This window comes from Megascapheus bottae, chromosome 12 (genome assembly GCF_031878675.1).
Source record: "Megascapheus bottae isolate mThoBot1 chromosome 12, mThoBot2.hap1, whole genome shotgun sequence".
NCBI lineage: Eukaryota > Metazoa > Chordata > Mammalia > Rodentia > Geomyidae > Megascapheus > Megascapheus bottae.
In genome coordinates, this window is record NC_143520.1 from 6064774 (window position 1) to 6089933 (window position 25160).

Below are 25160 nucleotides of genomic sequence, written 5' to 3' on the forward strand. Positions count from 1 at the left end.
TGGGAATTGTGATGGGCTTCCTGGCCTTAGACTGGCAGAGAGAGAGAGTCTGCTTTCCACAACAACCAAGAGCAGAAATCTGTTCAGTGGCAAGCCTCATAAAAATAGACTGAGATCATATCTATTCACAAATGCTTATGTATAATCATCTGAGGCTGCTTCCCTCTATTATTTTATTAAAGATTGGGCTTGTTTAGTTGACACAACTGATTCTTTTTTCCTGGTTATGAAAACCATATCATCATTATTAAAACAGAAAAAAAAAGAAGCAACAAACCGGGATGATCATAACCTTACAACAAATCAAGCTGATCAAATCTAATTTTGGTAATTTTCTTGCAAAATCATTTGGCACCTTTGTCCTTCATTACTAATTTTATGAATAGATGGCAAAGGAAGAAAATATAGTAAATAAAAGAATACACAAAATCATATTTGTAGGATGTAGATCGTCTAAATAAAAATGTGGATTGTTAGTACTTAGGACAATTTATTATTAAATACATCAAATTAGTAAGCAGAGTAATGGTTAGTTATTTACTCCTTCAGAATTATAATGCAAAAGCTGTTACTAAAGCAGTCAGAATCTCAGAATTATTCTGTTAACTTTTCAGAAAAAAACTGAAGAACTCTGAAAAGCAGTTCCTTTTACCTTTGTGTTAGGTTATAAACTGATTTATAGTAAAAATCTTAAAAAGATAATTATAAGTATCATTTTGATTATTTAGGTAAAGAATCATTTATAATACATAGTTAAGTTTATTGTTATAGATTTTAGCTTAAAGGTATGATGTATCATATAAGAGGTTTTAGATATTTACCATATTTTGGATCACTGCAAAGTAATTGCACTAGGAATATCTTTAAAAATCCAAACTACCTATTCCAAATAAAAATTAATTTCAAGAAGATTTCAAGTAAATTTATGTCATGCCATTAAGACTTCAGATTTAAAATGATTGTTGAAACTTAGTTTGTAGATCGCAGAATTTCAAGCTTGAAAGGAAATTTAGGGATCATTAAATTACCTTCACCAATTTACCTGGGAGCAAAGGGAACTCCAAAAAACTGAGCAGAAGTACACAAAATTATACAGCAAGACAATTACAGCAAATATGCTAGAACTCAAGGTTCTTAATCTTTATTGAGCAAGAAAGAGAAAAAATGCACAAGTTCATCTATAAAAGGCTTTAAAAAATATCTAATATACCTCCATCAGTGTTCATCACAATTTTTGGTCCACACATCATATATCACTTTAACTTTTATTTCAAACTCTTTCCACTTATGCATAAGTAAAGAAGATTGCCCAGTTCTGTAGATAATATAACTCTGAAAAAGCACAAGCTATTCTCTCAATCTAACATCTGTGAACTGTTATATTAAATCTAATACTTTAAAAGTAATTGAAAACACAAAGGAATAAAAAGTAAAAGCTGTACCTGCAGTTGTATTTTTGTATCTTTGCTGACACTTTTTGTTCTCCAGCGTCTTGTGACTCGCTTGTCTTTCTTTGAAATATCTACACAGTTAGCCTACGTTATACAAATAGTTAAAAGCAACAAAGGATTATTAAGTTCACACAGGTGGTATACATACAAAGAGCATAAGCAAGTTAGTAAAGAATCACTGTTAGACCCTCAACGCAAATCAGCCAGGAGAGAACGACATCACATTAAAAGCGGGGACTATTACAACTTAGTTTTCTGATAGGCAAAACGCTAACAGGACTAGAGATTGTGAGCATTTTTCTACATGAAAAGGTAGTCATAATTCTGAAAATGTCTGAATTTATATCCTCAAAGCAACGGAAACAGGGAAGAATGATTCAGTATACCTCCAAAGCAGTTTGTACTGTATTTAAATGTCAAACATTAAAAAAAATCATAATTTAACACAATGACGCCAAGATTCAAAATTGATTCCCGAATATAAATGAACTTGTAAATTATGTTTGTCTTTAAGGATCATTTTGAATAGTCAAAGAACAGTCCAGTGAAGATTATGTTATTAGCTCTTTTGTTAAACCAGCAGCTGTTCTATGATTACCTGCATGTCAGTAAAGTTAGGTGCTGACTGAGTTCTCTGAAGAATCTCCAGATTCTGCAGTAATTTGCTAAGTTCCACAAGGTTTGATTGACAGTGTGCAAGATCTGGTAAAATCAGAAATAAAAATGTTAGAACCGAACAAAAATGGAGGTGATGGCAATAAAAAGAACTCACTCCGTATTATGGTAAATAGGAATATAGCAAGTGAAACAAAACAGAGCCTTCTTTGCTTTATAATCATAATTTCAAAGGTAATTTTCATAAAGTATAACTCTTGGCAGAGAGCCATTAAAATCTCCAAATACGGCACGACAGCTTCAAACACAGATATTCACTGTGCTGTTGAAATACTGAAGTTTGAATCACAGCTCTACTTTAGCAACTATGGAAACTAAATCAACGAAACAAAATACTCTGCACCTAAGTTTCCCAGAGGTCTAGATCTGAAATGACTTAGAATTGCTGAGGGTTTTAAATTACTGAGAAAGTTCTTAGAAATTGAGAGCTAGCTTCATTCTCCAACCTGAAATTATTATACAATTTGAGTATTTGGTGACTACTTCCAAGGAAATGTGTTATTGAAATGTCAGTTGACCATGATTATGAATATAAAATCCCTCTTAAATCATGGTTTCACAGAAAGTTTGAGTTTGAGATGTGGATGTCTCAGAGATCTGATTTTATAAAAGCTGTAGATTCACATATGAGTAGAGAGAAAAGACATTTTGGGGGTGCATTTGGAAGACTAACACAGATAGACAAATTTAAATTAATTTTTAAAGTGAGAATATTAGGAAAAGCTACCTCTATTTCAATTTCATAAAAGGAATAACTTAAAAATGGATCCCAACATTAGTTCAAGATAATTTAAAAAAACTAAGTCAACTTAATCCTCTTAAACATTCCCTACATTGCCCTTGTTTTTCTCAACTTTGAATATTACATGAAAAGCATCTCAGTTTGGACCAGTATGCTCTGGCTGATCATAGAAAGGAAATGGTAGGAGATGAAGCAACTCAGATAGGACAGAATAAGGGAATCCTGTGTTTAGCCTATTTAAAAGCAGATCAGTGGCAAATATCTATTAACAAGTAACTGTGGATAAAGGATGCCTATTGGAATTTTGCTATACCTGGTTTGGATTGTCATGAAACATATATTTGTTCTACAGGAAAGAAGAGGAACAGAGAAGATAGCTGTGAAAAGCCTGGAGAGGAATACAGAGCTGAGTAAAAGAGTGTGATTGTCTAGGGTTGGAGATGGTGTGAAAAAGCTATAAGGAACAAGCAAAGAAATCAAAATAGGAAGGTTGAAGTCAGGGCAGGGGCAAAAACTTAAGATTGTTGTTGTACAGAAGCAATGGTAAGTAGGAAACCTGGGTCATGAAATGAACATCCAGTATATAAAAATAGGGAAAAGGAAAACCCAGGGGACAATCAATAGAGATTAGGTTTAGAACTGCAGCACTTTCAATTCATATCTTGAGTTTCTGACTTGGTTTTGTTTGGGTCTGGACTTATGACAGGCTACAGAAATGAGAATTAACCTTCTGCACATCTGTCCATTTCTTCCGAGTCCTGTAGCCAGGCTGCCACTTTGCTCTGGCCAGTTGTGCAGGTTGCAGGGAGGCTACTGCTGCTTGGTAAAGGGGACTGCCATGGAAAGCTGTTGGGTTGCACCTAAAACAAACAAAACCACAGAAAGCATATGGTTACGTATAGCACAAACATTACACATGGCAGATGGGGCCTTGAAAATGACATGAAGAAAAGAATGTAATAAGGATGGCATTCAAACTATGGAAGAAGCTTTGGGCTACATGTGACATGCATTCAAAAAGTGTAAAATTCAAAGCAGTAACATAACTCTCATTGAGTAGAGAGCACCTTTATTCAGCATAAGGGAGAATGTTCAAGTTTGCCATGTGTCATACTCAGCAGATCTGGTAGCACAAGTACCAATCATTTATAAATTACTCACTAGGTTGTATTTTATAGTGTTTTCATTGAAATACTTCTGGTTTTGGTTTTGCTTTTGATGCCTGTCCTGGGTTTGAACTCAAGGCGTGGGAGCTGTCCTGGAGATGTTTTTGCTGTTGGTGTGATGGTGTTGGTGTTTTCTTAAGGCTCTACCACTTGAGCCACAGTTCCACCTCTAGATTTTGGGGTAGTTAACTGGAGATAAGAGCAATGTGAACTTTCCTTTCCAGGCTGGATTTGAACCACAGCCCTGAAATCTCAGCCTACAATCTGAGTAGCTCAGATTACAGACTTGTGTCATCATTGAGACACACTTAGCTCCTGACCTTAGGCCTCTCCTTTCCGCCTTCTGTGCCCTCTGGTCAGCTCAATGTCTTGTCAACCACCTGTGACTAGCAAATCCATTACCCACCAGCAAGCAGCCTTCCATTGCTGCAAATGTATGTTGAAAATTGTATGAAATGGCAATCTTGCCAAGTTAGGGTGGGTGCAATCAATACTCAGTGAAATAAACAGAACCTTATTTCCCAAGAAGCTGAAACATTTTCAAAATTCCATATATGACTTCAATATTCAATTACAACTGATTGTGGCTCCTCTAAATCATTATAAAATGAATGATGCACATACTTAGCAAATCCAGACATATTTATTACCCACACAGGGCCACAAACCAATTAAACATTCAGGAGCCTCATAACTTGATATACTGAAGGCAAGCAAAGGGATTAAAAATTTAAAAAAACCTTCAGTCTTCATTGTATTTGGATAAATGTAATGGAAACCTTTCACTGACTTAGTCATAGAGGTACCATTTGCAATTAGAGAAACAGATCTTTGTGAAATTCAAAATGAAGAGCTTTCTTACTGCTAGGCTAATGTGGAGAGGATTGGTTTCAGTCCCTGTCCTCAGTTAGCATGCAAGTTATTTAATAACTACAACAGGGGACAAAAACAATGCATCTTTTAAACCAACACTTTATGCCAAAGATGTAAGCAAAAGCTGAAAAAAACCCACAAATTAAAAATTCATGTTTTTCAAGAGCTATTTGGTGTACATTTTTCATTTAATTTGGGCAAATATTGAGATTCATCCTATCCTGTGTTAAGAGCACAACAGGTACAGAGAAACTAGAGGACCCTAGAGGGAATCTATGGGATTCCACACTTTCTGGCCCTCTAACATTCTGGTATGTTCTTCTGTAATTTCAGAAGTTGTTGGTATGAGAGCTAACGCAACATTCTACTCCTAGAGAGAGGTAATTCAGTCCTTAGGAAAGCTTCAAACAGAATGAAATCATGTAAGCAAGGACACATGTAAAATACAATTAATGGGATTTATCAAACTTTAAGTAACTTCTGATGAAATAAGAAAAAAACTCTGTAACAATGTTTCACTGAATCAATAAGGGGTGTCTCAATGTTTTACAAAGGAAACTTAGGTCTAGGATATTGAAGAAAACTGAGCAAGAAGAATCTCCACTGAAATGTTCTTGAGCCCAGTCCTGTGGCGGGTGTCTGTCTTCAACTTCAGGTGTTGTGTGAAATTGGAGCACCCCTGTGCAGTGTAATGTTGCTGTGTTTCAGGAAACTTAATTACTGAATCAAAGGCAGAACAGCTATCTCACTGTCTGTTGTCCTGACCTTGACTTTTAATCAGGAAATACCACTAACTTTTCTATAACACAGAAAATGAACTCTTTACTACAACCCAAACAACAATTTCAGCCTCACTTGCCTGGTATCTGGTATAATAGAAATGCTGCTGATTTTAGCAACAGATCATGTGCTAGAATAGCTATGCTACTTATGGACAAATTATTTACTGGCTCTGACTTTTGGCTACAGAAAAGATCAGAGATGAGTAAACGTCAAATGCTTAGCACAGAACTGGTCATTAAAACAGGCTTCTACATATGTATTATCACATTCTCCACCCAACCATCGTTAACTTTGTGAGAGATTTACTAGCCTTTCTGAGTAATGTGTATATTATAGCTCAGGCCAAGAAAGCAACTTTCACTTTCAAAACTTGAGGATCACCTTATGACCACCAGGAACGCATCTGATCTTGATTTCTGCATGCTGACCTACTGCTCGTTCTGCTTCACCAGATGCTTACAAAGTCTCACGGAATAGAATGCAGTCCATTTGTTAGAATGGAAAAATAACTGAAAACGCTTTTAGTAATCCATACTTCTGCCCAATCTATACTTGTATAACTTTAACGTCAGTGCCACTGCTGTCTGTCCTCCGAGTGTCGGTTTACAGAGCAAGCCTTCTCTTCCTGTTTGCCCATGAGACTGGATTTGAATCATTTTCTGAGCAATTTTTGGACTGAATTTTATGTTTTGTTTTTTGTTTTTGCCAGTCCTGGGCTTGAGCTCAGGGCTTGAGCACCGTCCTTGGACTTTCTCAAGGCTAGAGCTCTACCACTTGAGCCTCAGCACCACTTCTGGCTTTTTTCTGTGTATGTGGTACCGAGGAATTGAACCTGGGGCTTCATGCATGCTAGGCAAGCACTCAACCACTAGGCCAAACTCCCGGCCCCTGGGACTGAATTTTAGAGTGCAAAGCCCTACCTTTCCATCTACAACAGAAACATTTGCAGCTGGGGAGGACTCAGCAGTAGAGGTGGCAGGAAATATGTGAAAACTAGCATCTCTTGGGGATCTCACAATTTCATTCTGACGATACAGTCGGTGATGGCGGAGTTTGGAGACCCAAGCATCAAACCAGTCCTGGGATTTCACCTGAAACAGTGAGGAAGTGAGGGTCACTCATGGGGCCTGTGTGCCACTGGCATTCCCCTCTCATGCCAGAGAAGCTGGTGAAAAGTCATTTCACCTTCAAATGATAGATGTGCTCTTCTGTGTCCAGGTCTATTCTCCGAGCTTTCTTTTTAATTGACATGACGGACAGTCCAACATCTATGCTCCCATGAACCTTCCCTTTTTGAATCTGAAATGAAAAGAATAGTAAACATGCTGCAAGGACTTATAGTTTGCCATGTTTCTATACCAAACTTTGGTGGGCACAAGGTAATTTTGATAAGTTTATCACTGATAAGTTTATCAATGGAAAGTAGGTTACCATGCCTCTTGAATAAAAAGAAAATGGCTAGACCCTTAAACTGGCTGCGACTTTACACCAATTTTAGTCACAAAACTAATTTTATTCTATTTAGGGCAATAATGCCAATCTCCAAAATTCTACATTACATATCTTATATCTTCCTAAAAATACAACTGCTGTGTTTCCTAAAATAACAGTGATCAACTTTTGACCTCTGACTCAGAACATACACACACAGTCATGTGGATGACAGCTGCCAGGGGAGAACTGGGCAGCTGGGACGATGCAGGAGGAAGAAGCTGGCTCTTCTTCTGGCTGCCCACTTCTGATCAAGGAGACAGCTCTCCATGCCAGAGATGGGGACAAAACTACAATCTGAGCCTTTGATGACTTCCTCTACATTAACACCACACCATGAAGAGGTAATTTTCTAGTTTTGTATGCACACTGCTTTGTGTGTTGAACAAAAATAGAAAAAGAGTTTGGAATAATATCAGTGAGTTGTTATTTCCAAGATAAAAGTATGTATGAAATAGAAATGAAGTTAGTTCAAAGACAGTTTTTTTTTTTCTAAAAGGACACAGACAAGAATAAGGTTGTTTTAAATCTCAAAAAAGCATATTAAGCAGAGTTTACTAAGAAGTACAGAAAGGAAATGGGAGGAGGAAATGGGGACAAAAACATCAGAAGGGGTATTAATGTGTAAGAAGTGATATACCTACTACCTGATGATTGTAACTGCAACCCCTCTATGCATTATCCCAACAATAAAAAATGCAGAAGAGGGTTATTTGCATTTTTCCTCTAAGAAAGAAAGGATGATTTTATTAGTGTGTCAGTGTTAGGTTTAAGCCACTGCTTTTAAAATATTAAAAACATCAAGACAATTTAAAAAAACATCAAGATAATTATGGTAAATCTTCATGTACTAGCCTGAGATTCTATGCAACTCTGATTCCAAAAATAAAACCCCACTTTCCTTAGAACATGTACTTTGGTAGCTCATTAAATATTACAGGCAGAGACATTCACAAAGCTGGTAAGTGGGGCACAGGTTTTGTACAATTACAGTGTTTACTCACTTCAAGTAGAATTCTAAATCAGTCTTGAAACATGTCCTGTGTGAGCTACTTACATCAAGTGGTGCCTTTGAATACTTTAACATTCCATTATCCAGGACAAAAAATCTCTGCAAGAACGAAACACCCTTAGTTACTCTTTGTATATAAATCACATAAAACATTTCCAAGCGTGACATTTTGCAATCAGTATATTTGATCACTTTAATATATGAACTCAATGCATCTGGCCACAGTCAGTCACATTACATGGTAAGGCAGTTGGAGCTCCAGCTCTGAGCTATGAGTGTTCAACAAGGATTCTTTTACATATAACTCAATAAAGATGGGGTCTTTCCACCACGGTTCTTCTAAGTAAGAGGAAAGCTGAGTCTGCAGCCTTATCAAATGAACCAACTCCAGATATTCCTGAAAGTGAAAAACACTAGGAAGAATTCTTCACAATTGGACAGGGAATTATTTTTCACTCTGTAGGTAAATTTCTGAATTTCCTTTGGATATCTGGATAATTCTGAAGAATTCTATGAGCATTACAGAAGCCAACAGACCAAATCTATTAATAACTAAAGACCTGGTATGTGTAAGTGTCCTTCTAGTACATTTGTATTTCCCAGTTAACAAAGTATTCGCACTTTACAATAAGAGATTAAAACTAAAAGATTATTTAATAAGAAATTTAAAATGATTTCCGAATTACCTTAAGAATTTTTTTTAAAAAGAGAACGAAAAGGTTTTTTGGAAGCAAGTGAATTCTGCTCCATGGTAATCCTAGAATAGACTTACCTATTTTGTTTCACAAACCCTTGGGAATCCTGTGCTGGTGTTATCCCTTCTGTGGGCCATTCATAAGAGAACACACAGTGTCCCGTCCTCAACTAGATACTGGGTCCAGTGCCCTCTTCTAGTTCTACAAAGGCAAGATGAGTCTTTCTATTGCTGAGAAATAACTTCTGGAAAGTTTTTATGCGATTTGGGAGCTCAGTCCTGCTGAGACAGCTCTGGGGTCAAACCAGAAGCCTATGTTTTTGATTTTGGAGTTCAACCAGGAGAAAGAATCTCCACATGGCAAAACATTCAATTACTCAATTAGCTATAATTTGGGCAATCAAACAGGCCAGTTCTTATATCGATAAATGGTGGTATTATTGGTTTCAAAATAAGATCAGAAGAAAGGCAATGTGAGGGAAACAAACCTATTATTTGTGTAGCATCACAACCAGTTTGCTTGAACATAAATGGAGAGTCTTAACAGCTAAGAATTTATGACAACATGCTTCTTTTACCCTTTTTTTCCAACTTAAAAAATTTCTGTCAAAGAAGCTTAGGGTAATGTTGTATGTTTCAGGAGAAAGAGCTGAGCAAGACCACAGACTTGAGGAAGCACAAAGTAAGAATAAAAGGCAAAGGTGGTCCTAGGATCACCAAATGGTTAAGATTCAAGGAAGAAGATGCCTGGCAACAGGAACATATTATGGGTTAAGGAAGACAGCTTCTGATGTGCAAAGGTTCCACCTTGCGAGACAGAGGGCCAGGGTAACATTTTCCAACCTGTCATTTCCAAGTCTTTCCTTTAAAATGAAAAAATAAAAAACCCCAAAACATGACTTCAAGAAGTGATAAATCCAAAACCTCCCTGTTTTGAGGGAGTAGGCAGTTACTACCCAGCTATCTGGAATGACAAATCCATCTGAGTGAGATGAAATTCAGGAGAGGTGATGAGTCTGTGAACCTGCCCTTGATGTGATGCAGATGATAGTAAGTGTTCTACCAAAGGGTTTATATGTAGAACAGGAGAAAACCTCCTCTCTTGCACCACAGATTTTCTCTTTTCCTTTTTTTCTTTCTCAGAGAAGTTGTGGCAAACTCATAAGCTCAAGAAATCCTCCCATGCTATTGGCATGTACAACGATGCCAAACAAGCACCAAAAATTCCTGCTATTTAGGTAATTGTAGTAATGTATTAAAATTGGGAGGGAAAAATATGCCAGCATAAATTAAGTTTGTGCTGGTAACAAGTACAGGAATTTATATCAAGGAACTAAATAGTATTCAAATATAAAGATGTCAGTATAAATCTTAAAGATTTAAGCAATAAAAAATTGGTTTAATAGTTGGGCATGGTGGCTCACATCTACAATCCTAGCTACTAAGGAGGCTGAGATCTGAAGATCAAGGTTCAAAGCCAGCACAGGCACAAAAGGACCTGAGATTATTATCTCCAATTAACCTCTAGAAAATGGGAAGTGGGGCTTGGCTCAAGGGTAGGGTGGCAGCCTTGAGCTGATGAGCTTGGGGACAGTGCCTAGGCCGAGTTCAAGCCCCATCACACACACACACACACACACACACACACACACACACACACACACACACGAAAGAAAAGTTGGTTTAACGCTGGCACCAATGGCTTATGCCTGTAATCCTAGGTATTCTGGAAACTGAGATCTGAAGATCACAGTAAAAAGCCAGGAAAGTCTGACTCTTGTCTCCAGTTAACTACTTCCTCAAAAAGAAGCCAAAAGTAAAGCTGTGGTTCAAGCGGTAGAGAGCTAGCCTTGAGCAACAAATCTCAGGGACAGTGTTCAGGCCCTGAAGTCAAGCCTCAGGATCACAACAAATAAATAAATAAATAAATAAATAAATAAATAAATAAATAAATAAATAAAGAAAGAAAGAAAGAAAGAAAGAAAGAGAGAGAGAGTGGGGGGAGGAGGTAAGGAGGGAGGGAGGAGGACGGAGGGAGGGAGGGAGGGAGAAGGAGGGAGGAAGGAAAAGAAAAAGTTTTAAAATTGTGGGGTAGAAGTACATGGAAGACATGTATGCATTTAAAAACATTTTACATTTAGAAAAATATTTAAGGAGAACATATCCATAATAGTTGAAGAGAAAAAATCAGGTTAGGAAATAATAATGTGGGTTATTATATATACATAATATTTGTATAACTTACATTATATAATTTAGATCATTTTATATCTACTGATGTCATATAATATATAGTTATATATAATTTGTTTTATGGTATATGGCAATATTTTATTAGAGTTCCAAGTAGGTATAACATATTGCAATGGATGGTTAAAATAAGGACTTAGCACTTAGCTTTACATAAATAGCAACAGTCTTGGTTTCCCATGTAATGAAAACAAAATACTCTCTAAGAAGATGACGTGAACTTGAACCTGAAAATAAACAAAACAAAACAAAACAAAATAAAAAAAAGCATGTTACCTTGTGCCAGCCTTTCAAAGGCCATTTTCTTTTCTTCAGCATAAAGCCCTCATGTTTGTCTGGTTTCTGGACATTGGTTTGGCCTATTTTCAGTCCTTCTATAATTTCCCAGCTGTCAGCTTCCTGAGAGAAGAGAAAAACAAATCACATATTTTCTGTGGTTAATGGTACACTCACAGCAGATTCTTAAGGAGAACTCATTTTTGAAGCAACTCTCAATCTCCCAGACGTATGAATGCTGTTCTGGAGCTAATGGGAACACCAGACATAGCCATGTACTTTGAAGTGCAGGCAGCAGGAATTTCCCAGGCATCTGGGATCCATCAGACTCACTGGTGCCACCTTCCTGTCTACTTGAGGTGGGAAAAAAAATTTCCATTGTTGTTCTCAAAATGGTTAAGAGTTTTTTTCCCTTTCCTGGCAGTAAGCCAAGCACAGAGTAACTTTTAAGTTTCAAAATGAGGCTATTTCGATGACAAATGTTGGATTTGTGAGATTTGGCTTTTTTGTGTGTAGAAATGGAAAAGCCATAATGGTCTGAAGTGGTTCATAACCTCCTATTAACAGAGAGGAGTACTGCTGTTTCCTCTCCTGGTGTGGTTCTATGCATCTCAAAATGGACATCAAGGACTTAGCCAACTAAACACTTACCAATCTAGTGTTTCCAAGATATGTACCCATTTGGGAGCCCACTGGAAGCATTCTAGTTACAAGGCAAATAACATGGACTCTAAGGGAGATAAATAGTGTGTAGCTCACTGATAGAGCATATGGCTTAGCATGCATGAGGCCATAGCACCAAAATGAAAAGATATAAATGCAGAGTGAACTGTTTTCCTTTATCCTTGACACTACTTTCTACTTTATCTTGCCCACAATTCAGAGAGGCCATATATCGCAGTGAAAACAGTAGCTCTACTGCCTGAGATTTAGAAGACAGGGCAAATTATCCACATTAAACTATCCACAATCCAGAGCAAGCCCCTCTGAAAAAAATGTCCCATCCCCAACTGATTATGAAGTTGCCCTCCAAAGAGATTTGTTCTATCAGAAACCATCATGAGACCTCAAACAACAGAGGGCTCCAATAACAGGCCTGGCCAATGGAATGCACTTCAGGGAAAATGGGTTTGCTGGCTCAAGTAGGCAGGTGGTGCTTCTCTAAATCTGCTGACTTATCATGAGGGTTAAGGTACCAGGTTACTGATGTGGGGCACAAGATAAAAAGGGAGGGATTTATCTCCCTTTTCTCTTCCCCCATTTTCCCTGCCATCCTCAAAGCTGCCTACACCTTAAATAGGGGGTAACTTCACATTATGTTTCTAGAAGTTATAAACTCAGCAAAACTACAAGATGTTCCTTGACCTCTGAAAAACCTGAGATCATATACCAAGCTAAAACCTCCGACTACCTCACTCCTACCCAGAAAGTACTAAGCAGAAGTATTAGGCATTCGTTTTCTTAGAACTGGGTTGCAAATAAACAAGTAATCACTGTTTGTGAATATGAAAAATAATAAGAGAAAGTATTAATCTCTTAGAAAAAGTCTAGATTCTTTGGTTTTCTATGCTCACCAAAAAGCAGGTAACTATTCCATAAGAGCAGATAGCTATTTTTGGTGGGTATAATCAAGCAATTAAAAACTCCACATATATGTAAATAATTCACCAGACCTCCCTGTTCTTCCATTGAAGACATTTGTATGTAAGACATTTGTATTTTCAGTGGTCTCCTCCATAGACAGTATCTCCCAATGAATAGCAATTTTATTTTTGACTCCATTCTATTTAAAGGTTAGTGTGTTCAACTGTGTATGTGCATGTGAGTGATGAAAAATATTCTTTATAAAAATGAAGAAAACATTTAATAGTAAGTCCAAGTACTTTTTTCTTTTCTTAGCAATTAAGCTTGGAATATAATAAAAATATCATTATGGAGTTATCACTACTAGTGTGTATTAGAGTAGTTCTTTTTTCTTCTTTTGGAGTTTAACTAGGAAGGGGAAGGAGAGGAATAGATAGAAATAAAAACAGCTAAAGTGTATTTTTTTAAACAAATGCTGTGGCTCTTAAAAAATAATTCCATTTTCTTTAATGTAATATTCCTTAGTAAGAGAAAGAGAAAATAATCCTAATATAGTTCTTACAAATAAATAAGCTGACAAAGGATAAAACCAAGACAAATACTGTTCAAACTATTTTAATTATAAATGCAGCTGATATTACAAATACAATGTGTAAGAACTGAAGCAGCTCATCGCAGTACAACAGAAAATCTGCATTTCGTGTTCCATTCTGCTGGTATTCCTCCCTCTAGGCTTAGTAATATTACCTTAGGAAAACTAAGAAAACTTTCTAAAAATTAAATACTTTTTGAAATTTTAGTTGGTATTCTTTTCTACCTAAAACTTTCCCATTTTCTAGTTCTTCTTACAATAGAGACAGAGACAAAAGTCCTAATGTGATCATATCAGTATGTGAGTAGAGTCAGATATGCAAATATTTGGGGATCATATAACCCTTTGAAATATTTTTTATCAAATTATAAATGGTGAAACTACAAAGTAATATCATAGTCTGAGCTTATTCATTGAAGCAGAAGAGACATTTCCTTTCTCAAGGATATATTATTTATGTTTATGTGTGCATATGTGTACATATTTGTGTGTGTGTGTGTGAGAGAGAGACAGAGAGAGGGGGAGAGAGAGAGAGAGAGAGAGAGAGAGAGAGAGAGAGAGAGAGAGAGAGAGAGAGAGAGAGATCCACATGGGAAACAAGATGGAGAATTAATGAATAGTGGATGGTGTTGGTGCCCCACCAAGATCCATGTGTCAGTCTAATGGACCCAAAAACCTAGCTACTGGGAATGGGGTTAACTATGGGAAATTAATGTTTGACGAAGCTGTAGCCCTTATCTTGGAGAAATTATTCTGCAATTTTAAGTCAAATGTAAATGAATTAGGGGCCAATTGAGAGAAGGCAGGTTTTAATAAGATATTTGGCACAAAATTGGTGCTCAGTAAATACTAATAGCATTTTCTAAAGCCATATATTTATTGTCTGTTTCTCATTTTAACTATAAGAAAAAATGGATGTTTGCAAGACATGAGAGTTATATTTACTAAGTATGCATCCTTTATTTGCTGTTTAAATGGAAATCAGTCACTTTTTACTCCTCTACAACTTATTTTCATAGTTTAGTAATTCTTTCCATTTCATGGCTTACCACTTAATTCCTGTCTGACAGAATACACTTTGTAGCTTCTCACGGCTTTAAAGAGGTACACGTGCACGCTTTCCATACTAGTAGCTAGTCATGTGTTTCTAAAAGAGTGCAACGAAAGGAGCAGTGCTGCATATTTAGAAGCTAACCATCTTTAGAAATAAAATGCTATTTTTATATGTGAAATCAAAATGCATTCTATTTCCAGAATTTCTCAATTTGAGTCAGCCTATTGAACATCCTAGGGAAGAATGGAGAAGATTGGGATGCTGTCTCAACTCACATTTGCTTTTAGACATAAATGACTCTAAATGTTTCCCAGTCTGAGGAAGAGCAGCTAAAGGGAAAGATAAAGGATTCTAGGAAACAGGAAAAGTCTTAATAAGCTGTAGTGTTTTCTCCAGAGCTCACTGGGAAGCATGCCTGATGTGAAGAGATTAGAACCCGAATGCATGCTGGGTCTCTGTGTAGATAGATGCTCATTGGATCTTGTAGGTCATACACAGCTGGAAAACATCTGTTGTGAAGTTGGGAAAAACCTAATATTAAATTCTTGCTCCACTGCTTATTTGCTTTATTTTTGTAAAACTTGTGAAACTTGGTTAAGTTATTCTCAGTCGCTACACTTGTAAAATAAAAGATATCTATGCATACAGTGTAATAAATATCTACACTACATACAGTATGTGACTGACAATGGTAGTTGTTATTAGTGCCACACCCTATGGTACTGTTGTTTATGAGTTCGGTGTAGAAATATCTGCTTATCACTCCAACAGGGAAAAACAATGGTTTCTCTTTCTTTTTTCACTTAAGGATAATTTCACACCTTTCTATGTAACCTTATAAACCTAAGGAAAATATAGCTTCAGCTATTCTCTTCTTACACAAAGTAAAAAAAAATACCAAAACTAGAAAAAAACCCCAAAATTCTACTTAGCAGAAGCAAAAAGAAATAGGAGAGATGCCTTAGAGTTAGCATCATTTAAGAAAGTCAGGACAAAAGTTATTCACAGTTCATTTGGTCCCAGAGAAGATATCATACCAAAGCAAACACTTCTGTCACTGACCTTGGAGAGGGGGATGGGCTCTGGTTCTAGCAACTGCCGACTTACAGAAGGCTCTGTGCTGGACGAAGCAGTCCTCTCCAGTATGTGGATACTCTGCAAATGAATGAATCACAGCCAGGATTAGATCACCAACTGCTCCCAGCAGTAGGCAGTGAGTGGCGGGAAATAACAATGAGCAGGGCATAAACAAAATGTTATGTTAAAATGGCAAGGACTCCAGAGGCTAAGATAACAGGTAAGTTCATCAGCTCAGGAACTCACTTCCACTCTCTCAGATGCATCACCCAATTCCTGCTAAACCTTAGGACTCACCAAAGCATTAAGCACGTCGGGCATTGCTATACCTCTTCAAGAATGGCTCATCTACTCCTCATGCTTACTAGCTTTACATAAACATATCTAGACAGCTCTACACAACAGAAAAGGGCAATGCAGAGAAAGGTCTGTGTTAGAAAACCCAGAGCCTTAACTTTCTATTATCCCTAGAATTTCTTGTAAATGCAAAAGAAGAAAATAGGTCATCGATGCCATGAAAGTTTCTTTTAATATTGTAACTTATGTCACCTTGGTCTTTTCTTAACCTGACAGCTAGTTCCATATTCTTTCATGGTGACATGGATACATATGCTACTACACTGAAGTTGTTATACCTGTTATAGAAGTCAGATAACATATATCCTGTTCATGATTATTTTAGTCAAATTTCCTTTCAAATCCTAAAATTACTACCTAATTTCCAGGTCAAGTTTGTAAGCACTTTGGGCACACAAAGATGGCAGATGTACTTACCCAACCAGTGGTGTCCCAGAGGGAGGGCATTGATGCATACTGAATGTAATTTAGGTGACTAAAATACAATTCCCTGTGGCTCTCCAGCTTGGCAAAAGTATGCTCCCTGGCTAGTGCTCACTGTCTCAGTACCTCCTGGGCAGCCAGAGGAAATCTGACACCATCCCCGTGGTCTAGTTTTTTCCACAGAAAGATATACTAAACAGATAACGAGACCCTTAAATGGCAGAATGGTTCAGTGTAAGTTGTGCAGAGGCGTAACTCCAGACTATCAGCTGAAGGGGCTTCATGTTATTTACTACTTTAAATTCCTTCCAAAGGTAGAAAACAATTGCTGGAGAAGCCTTAGGCTACATTTACAGATTTCTGGACTGACTCCGTTTTCATACAGGCTCAGGCAGTCATACTACCTCCCCTCAAGTAGTTAGTCCACGTTATTATCTAACCTGTTTTCCTATTCACAAATTGCACAAAATATACTCCAAGAAAAGCATGCAAATAAATCAGAAATTTCTAAAGCATTTCCTTTAAGACTTTGGTTATTAGCATTGTCTCTTCATTATGGCCTATTTTTAGTCTACAACACAATTTTAGTGCCAACGGTAACTTTCATGGGTTGGAGGTGGTGGTGTTGCTGCTGGCAGTAAGCATTTATTAACTCTTTTCAGTATCTGGTCTCTATGCCTTCCATGAATTATGTCACCACAACTCCAAAAGAAGCCATTAAACTTCCACTGTGGCTGATTAAAGTGTGAGACACAGAATTGGTAAACGGTAGAGTTGAGGTGTCCATCAAAATGTTATTCTAGAGTCCAGTGTTTTAAACAATACCTTTAGTTGAAGTTAAGGCTAAGGGTAAGGGAAAAGAATTATGGGCTCTCAACAACAACAACAAAAAGATTATAGAACTCGTAAATATCATGCAACCTCAAGGTTAATTTCTTTCCCATCCTTGAGCTACCTCAAGGTTAATTTCTAGTTTCTAATTTATAAGAACCAAGACCATATCAGTTAGTTTTACTTGGGGAATACAGTACATGATGTAGCTAATGGAACCTAACTTTGGTCGTCATAAAGGCCAGTGTACCAAATATGATTCTGTTTTCCATGTGACTCAGACAGGTCACTAACCTCTCTACTGTTTCTGTAAAATGGCACAACAATTCACAAGTCATTGCAGGTCACAGCGTTCATCCAGTGTATGAAGAGTGCTGCACAGAGACTTGCAAAGGTATATAGTTACCATTCAGCTGTAAATACTACAAACACAAACAAATGCCTAGGAACCCTGCAATATTCCTGTGGCAACAGAAATGTCTACAACACTCTGTAGGAAACCCTTTGAGAATGCTAAAGTCTTCCTTATATGGCCACCTTCCTACTCATTCTACTGCTCTCAGTGCCACCTTGTGACTAAAGCATACAGATGTATTTTGGAAGCTATCCATGAGAATGGAGTCAGATGCCCTTGACACAATGGGAAACTAAGAGGAACTATGGCAATTTGGACTCTGTTCACCAAATACCTGCAGTGCAAGTGTAGGCTTGCCTTCTGCCACCTTCATAATTTCCTTTAAGGAGTTATTTTTTTCTTTTGATAACATAAAATATTTAAATCACCAAAGCCAAAAGACCATGGCTGGAGACACATGTCACAATTATCTGGCCTTCACTGAAAGGTATCAGCAGGGATTTAATAGTAAGCTGTCATGAAAGCTCTGCTAAAGTCAAAGCAGAAAACTTTAGAAATAGTAGCTGAAAACAGGCCATGTAGAATACCTGGGAAAGGCTGGAGGGGGAAAAACCTCATCATAGCCAGTTCTTTCTGTACTGAAATGGAGTCATTTTGAATGAACAACTAGTGATCACATTTATTTGTTCTGCTTGTGGAAATCCTTCTCATAATAGCACTATTTCTCAGCTATTAATAGATCCATTAAGTGCTCCATTGACAGATGAGAAATAGTTTAATGATCTTGACTTATGTGATAAAAGGCATAGGAAAAAAATAGATTCGTAATCCCCACGGCTGCCTTAAGTAGAAAAAGAAAACAACCCTAGAACTTACTCAATAGTGCAGTCACTCCTTACCCCCACTGTTCTGGAACATTCCACAGTGTAGCACAATGACTGCAGTAGGAATGGGGTTAGGAAAGATGGAAGAGAATGACAGAAGGGATAACATTGATCTAGATGCACTGTACTCATAAACTGACATGTTGAATTGAAACGCCTTTTTAAAACCACTTAAAGATATATATTATATAATTATATGTAAGTTTTTTAAAAAGTGGATACTGTTATGCTTTAACAGTTACAAACAAAATATAGTGCAGACGCTTGTCTGCCATTTCAAACCAAAGGTTCTAGAACATGTAGGTTCATTTAAAAGAAAGAAAGTCAATGGCGATTTGAAAAGAACACTAAAATAGATCTGCTATCTCCTACAAAGGTTCCACAACTATGCCAAACCAAAAAAAAAAGATTTTTAGTATATAATCATTCATGTGGTTTACTAACAATGCAAGCAACAATAAAAAGGAGATCACTACTACCAACAACCAAACACAACAATCCCATACCTTCCTTTAGAATTTAAGTATGCAGGGGCTGGGAGTTTGGCCTAGTGGTAGAGTGCTTGCCTAGCATGCATGAAGACCTCAGTTCAATTCAGGGATTAGGCCCTGAGTTCAAGGCCCAGGACTGGCAAAAAAAAAAAAAAAGAAAAAGAATTTAAGTATGCAAAGTCAAGCAATGTGATCACCCCTGTAAGCTCAGCAGGTTTATTTAGCATATGTCTATTTGTACTCATTTATACTTGCTGATTGATTAGATGAATAACTATTTGTTTTAATATATAGTGCCTTCATGAGATTAAACACAGGCCATGAAGAGGACAAAAAGTGACCCAGCTCAGGCCTCAGAACTTTAAAGAAAATTTAGAAAATTCCTTCAAGTTTCCCATGGAGTATATTCACATTCATTTAAGTTATACTCTTATACTCATGGAGTAAGAGATTGCAATTTTACTAAAGTAGTTGACAGTACTATCATATCTATTATATTCCAATTACTGTTTTAAAGCTACATATGTGCACACACACCTTCACTGCAAAAATTTTGGGAGAAACAAAGGAACATAGACTCAATGATTTCCCTCATTTGTAATAATTAGTACAAACCTTAGACTCTCCTAGAAGAGGATTACAATAGCTCAAAACCTAGATACATAAGGCCATTTAGGATGAGGCTAAATGAAAAGACCTCCAGGATATGGAAACAAGAGCCATACAATGTGTGATTGTTGTTCTTAATGAACTATGTTATTTCTCATCTCTTTTGTTGTCCATTGGTTATTCTCATATTGTTACAGTATCTTACCTTATTATCTGGTATACTGTATATACATTTATTTGTTTATTTGAAATAGGAAAGGGAAGGGGGAAAACAAGATGAGGGGTAGAGGTGGGGGGAGTAAAGTGGGGACAAAAACATGAGAAGAAGGGGTATCAATGTGTGTGAAGTAATGCACCTTCTATCTGGAGAATATAACTGTATCCCTCTATTAATTACAATAAAAACATGGGGAGAAATACATAAACTGAAAAATAGCTTAAAACCACCACAACAAGTATCTTTGTACACTTACTTTTAGCTTTTTTCAGGGCATATACATACCACTTTTAATTTTTGTTATTTGTTAATTTTATTTATCTTTGAGATAGGGTCTCACTAAAAAAGTTTAAGTTGGCCCTGAATGGACCATTCTCCTGAGTCAGCCTTTCAAGTGCTAAGGTTACAGTCACATGTTACCGTGAAGAGTTTCATGCTCAATTATTAATATCAAAACTGGAATTATACTATTTTTCAATTTAACAATTTGCTTTTAAGTTACAATGCATAATTTCCCCCTCACATTTAATACTGTTTGAAACATTTCAAGCAGCTGTATGCAATGCAACATTGCATTGCATGGCTATGACAGTTTAATTTATTGTTATTGAATACTATACCATCTGAATATTTTACTACTATGCAATACAATGGCAAGCATTTTATACAGCAATATTTGCATCTATCTTTGATTATTTCTGAATCCATTTTTAAGAAGCTAGATTACTGGTCTAATGTATGATCTTATTAAAGAATTTAGATACATGTTGCTATCTTTCAAAAAAAGAGAAATCCATCAACATAGTTGGCAGTAAAGCACCAAGTTTCTTTTTTTTTTGGACCAGTTCTGGGGCTTGAACTCAAGGTCTGAGCACTGCCCTTGAGAACTTTTTTGCTCAAGGCTAGTAGAGCTCTACCATTTGAGCCACAGTACCACTTCTGACTTTTTCTATACATGTGGTATCAAGGATTAGAACCCAGAACTTCGTACATGCTAAGCAAGCACTAGGCCAAACTCCCAGCCCCAATATTTCTATCTTCTTGAGACTTTACAATTGCTAGCTATTCAACATCTTACAAATCATTTCTTAATACTGGTTCTAGGCAAAGAAACATGATACCTGAAATACAAAATATATACATATATGCATCTATCATGTTTTTCCTTTATTGTTCTATAGTTACTCTATAGTCTAGAGGAATTACAGTGCATCCTGGGGAGTTTTTTAGTTTTTCCAGTTTAAAAAAAAACTGGTTTTATAGACTTAGAGTCCTTTGGGATGTTTTTATAGTCCAGATGGAATATCTAAAAGTGTATTCTGGAAGGGCAGTGATTCCTAAATCCACTTATAAATGATAAATTCCTGAGGATGATTCTTTAGTGATATTCTCAGCCTTATCAACAATCTATAGAGTAATGTAATACCCAGAGGGTATTACAGTGTGGCTCTGTTTAGTGTTATGCCCCAAAATCTAACAGGCAGTGTTAATCTTGAATCTCTGAAATGAACTTGCTGCTGTAAAAATGATTGCTAAAACCAATCACCTGAGGACAGAGAGAACCTGCAATGTGAAAATGGATAATGGCAGGCCTCAAGAGGCACATGGCTCTGGCAAGCATATTAGGGACAGCAGTGACAGACGTTTATACTGATTGCTGAATCCTTTGTGGATAGTGAGAGTCTGAGTGCAGGTGGCAGATTTCTTTCCAGTGATCTCAATTTCAGCACATCTCATGAGGACTGAGTCTACAACATAAACACCAGACAACAGTGACATGAACCTCTACTTCTCTACAACAACAAAGTGGTTCAACCTGACTTCAGTTTTGAAGGAAATACTGACAGCTTCGTAAAGAATGATCTACATGCTGGGTGAGGGTAGAAGCAGTGAGACAAGACAGAAATGGATGGCAACAGTTCAGGTGAAGAACAGCAGTGGCGCTGACCAGGCTGGAGGAGTGTTCAGACTCCGGGAGCTTGCTGAAAGGTATGACCAGCAGAGATCACTGATCATTTAGAAACAGGGTGTAAGAGAAAGAGAAGAATTAAGAATTATTCCTGGGATTTTGAGACACAACAGTTAAAGGATACAATGGTCATGTCCTAAGAGGGAAGTTAGTGAAGTAATTTATGAGAGGAAGTAGCAATTTGATTTTGGAGGCAGGGAGTTTAAGATGCCATCCCAACATTCCAGTAGCAAACTATCTGGGTAAGGTATATATTGTGAATGATTTACCAACATCCAGGATCAAAGGTCATAAATTCTATTGCTTTAAGAAGTCAGACAGTCAATAAGAGAGTTACTGAAATCAACAAGCCAGAAGAGGACTGTGGATTATTAGAAGGCAAATGTGTCATTAAACTGGAAGCCAATATTGAGACCCATATACTATTGCTATTAAGGATAGTGGATCAGGGTCGCTCTGTCTTCAAGTTTTAGTAGAAAGAAGATTTTGGAATTTTAAAGCATCAGATATTAGGTGAAAGCACAAAGTTCCACAATCTACAAAATTAAAATACTTCAATATTTTTCAGTGTTCTTTTTTCATATATTTTATTGTAACTAATAGAAGGGTTACATTATATTCACCAGACAGAAGGTGCATTACTTCACATACATTGATACCCTTTCTCATGTCTTGGTCCCCATTTCCCTCCCCACACCCCCACCCCTCGTCTTCTTTTCCTCCCTTCCCTATCCTATTTCAAATAACCAAATAAGCATATATACAATATATCAGATACCAAGGTGAAATACTGGGACACTATGAGTTATTAATATATTAATGTATTATTTTTTCATATATTTTTATTGTAATTAACAGAAGGGTTACATGATATTTGCCAGATAGATGGTGCATTAATTCCCATACATTGATACCCTTTCACATGTCTTGGTCCCCATTTCCCTCCCCTTACCCCCACCCCTCATCTTGTTTTTCACCCTTCCCTATCCAATTTCAAATAACCAAATACAAATATATCCGATATATCAGGTAACACAGTGAGATACCGTAACAATATGAGATAACCAAGGGACAGCAAAAGAGATGAGAGATAACATAGTACCTTAAGAACAACAATCATTCATTATATGGCTTATGTTTCTAAATCCTAGAGACCCTTTCATTTAGCGCCATACTATATGGCCTTTTGTATCAAGGTTTTGCTCTATTGCAGATTTCTGCTAGGAGAGCCCAAGGTTTCTACTGATTATGACAAATGAGGGAAACCACTGAGCCGAAGTTCCTTTGAGTCTGGTTTACTTCACTTAATATGATCTTTTCTAAGTCTTTCCATTTCCTAACATATGGGGCAATGTCATTCTTTCTGACAGCAGCATAGAATTCCATTGTGTACAAATACCACATCTTGTTGATCCACTCATCAACTGAGGGACATCTAGGTTAGTTCCATATCTTTGCTACAGTAAATAGTGCTGCAATGAACATTGTTGTGCTGGTGGATTTAGTATGTCCTTGTTTCTGGATGATTGGGTAAATGCCAAGTAGTGGAATTGCTTTTGAGGAACTGCCATACTGCTTTCCATAGTGGTTGAACGAGTTTGCACACCCACCAACAGTGTAGTAGTGATCCCTCCTGGCCACATCCCCTCCAGCATCTGTTGTTATTAGTTTCCTTGATCCTGGCCATTCTAACTGGAGTGAGGTGGAATCTTAGAGTTGTTTTGATTTGCATTTCTTTTATGACCAGAGATGTTGAGCATTTCTTCATGTGTCTATAGGCCATTTTTGTTTCTTCTTCAGAGAAGACTCTCTTTAATTCTTTAGCCCATTTTTTAACAGGATAGTTGTTACTTTGGAGATTAGTTTTGGATTGATTCAATTTTTTGAGCTGTTGATATATTTTAGATATGAGGCCTTTGTACATTGTATGATTGGTGAAGATCTTCTCTCACTCTGTAGGCTTCCTGATTAGTTTACTACCTATGTCCTTTGCTCTGCAGTTTAATGCAGTCCCACTTATCCATCCTTTCTCTGATTTGTTGTGATTCTTGGTCCTTGTTAAGAAAGTTTCGACCTGTGCCAAGGAGGCCTAGTGTATCTCCTATTCCTTCCTGTGAAGTTTTCAGTGTATCGGCTTTTACCTCCAGGTCTTTGATCCATTTGGAGTTAATTCTAGTGCAGGGTGACAAAGAAGGATCCAACTTTAGTTTTCTGCAGGTGCTTAACCAGTTCTGCCAGCACCACTTGTTGAAGAGGCTATCTTTCTTCCATTCTATTTTTTTTTTGGCTCCCTTGTCAAAGATTAGGTGGCCATACATCTGTGGTTTAATATCTGGGTCCTCAGTTCTATTCCATTGGTCTTCAGGCCTGTTCTTGTGCCAGTACCAAGCTGTTTTGATGATTATAGCTCTGTAATAGAGTCTAAAGTTTGGTGTTGAAATTCCACCTGCGCTGTTCTTTCTGCTAAGAAGTGTTTTTGCTATACGGGGTCTTTTATTATTCCATATGAAATTTTGGAAGAAATTTTGTTTGGTGTTTGTTCTTAAGTTGCCTGACAGGGAAAATCTCTTTTCATATACTTCAAGGGAAAAGCCTTGATACCTACTTTTGGGAATGCTGGTTTATGAGTAAGTCCTAAAACTCTAGCTCATTATGACCTTTCTGAAAGTTTTATGGTACAATTTATGAGTCATAGTTGATCTTATACACACAGAGGCAATTTCGGTAGTGTTCTACCATTGAGCACTGAACTTGATGGAATGCTCACTAAAGTCATCTAATACATTAAATATTAAGTGAAATCTTAGCCCTACTACTGGTGAGCAAATATAAAATCATGGGACATTGAATCACTTCATGTCCTAATCTCTTTCCCTCTTCCATCTGTTTTACTAATAACCTAACGACAGACAGGATAGCTAATTGCTGCTATGCACAGATGTTTTTTGTTTTACTTATCCATGAGGAAGGAATAAGAGAAGAAAAATAAATCTGGAATGAAAATTTATAATGAAATGACAAGAATAATAATCTCTGAATTAAAAATAGCTGGCTAAAAGAGCTCACAAGTAGGCCAGGTGCAGTAGCTCCTGCCTGTAATCTCAGCTAGGGAAGCTGAGATGGGGAGAACAGCAGTTTCAGGGCAGCCAGAGCAAAAATCTCATGAGACACTCATCTCATCCAATAAAATGCTGAGGTATGGTGGTTCACATTTGTCATCCAGGCTACCTGGGAAGCATAAATAGAAATATGATCTAAGCTAGCTAGCTTTGGTAAAAAGTAAGAGCCTATCTGAAATATAATG

The 25160-nt window shown here is 37.0% G+C and overlaps 1 protein-coding gene and 1 long non-coding RNA gene across 8 annotated transcripts in view; one reads left to right on the forward strand and one right to left on the reverse strand.

Annotated features, from left to right (window-relative positions):
- LOC150056137 (uncharacterized) overlaps positions 1–9729 on the forward strand; it is a 38913-nt gene extending 29184 nt beyond the window's left edge. Inside the window, exons 2-3 of the long non-coding RNA XR_016537244.1 lie at positions 7301–7525; positions 9528–9729. This is a non-coding gene — a long non-coding RNA (uncharacterized LOC150056137). The remainder of the gene's footprint in view (positions 1–7300; positions 7526–9527) is intronic.
- Osbpl6 (oxysterol binding protein like 6) overlaps positions 1–25160 on the reverse strand; it is a 179002-nt gene that overhangs the window by 44165 nt on the left and 109677 nt on the right. For 5 of the 7 annotated variants that reach the window (XM_090342557.1, XM_090342560.1, XM_090342559.1 and 2 more), the window contains exons 4-11: positions 15706–15798; positions 11414–11536; positions 8239–8292; positions 6876–6989; positions 6611–6781; positions 3596–3728; positions 2050–2153; positions 1443–1535 (exon numbers count right to left, since the gene is read on the reverse strand). In XM_090342557.1, coding sequence (XP_090198683.1) covers positions 1443–1535; positions 2050–2153; positions 3596–3728; positions 6611–6781; positions 6876–6989; positions 8239–8292; positions 11414–11536; positions 15706–15798 — 885 coding nt within the window. The remainder of the gene's footprint in view (positions 1–1442; positions 1536–2049; positions 2154–3595; positions 3729–6610; positions 6782–6875; positions 6990–8238; positions 8293–11413; positions 11537–15705; positions 15799–25160) is intronic. The other 2 variants (XM_090342562.1, XM_090342561.1) reach the window with 1 other exon arrangement.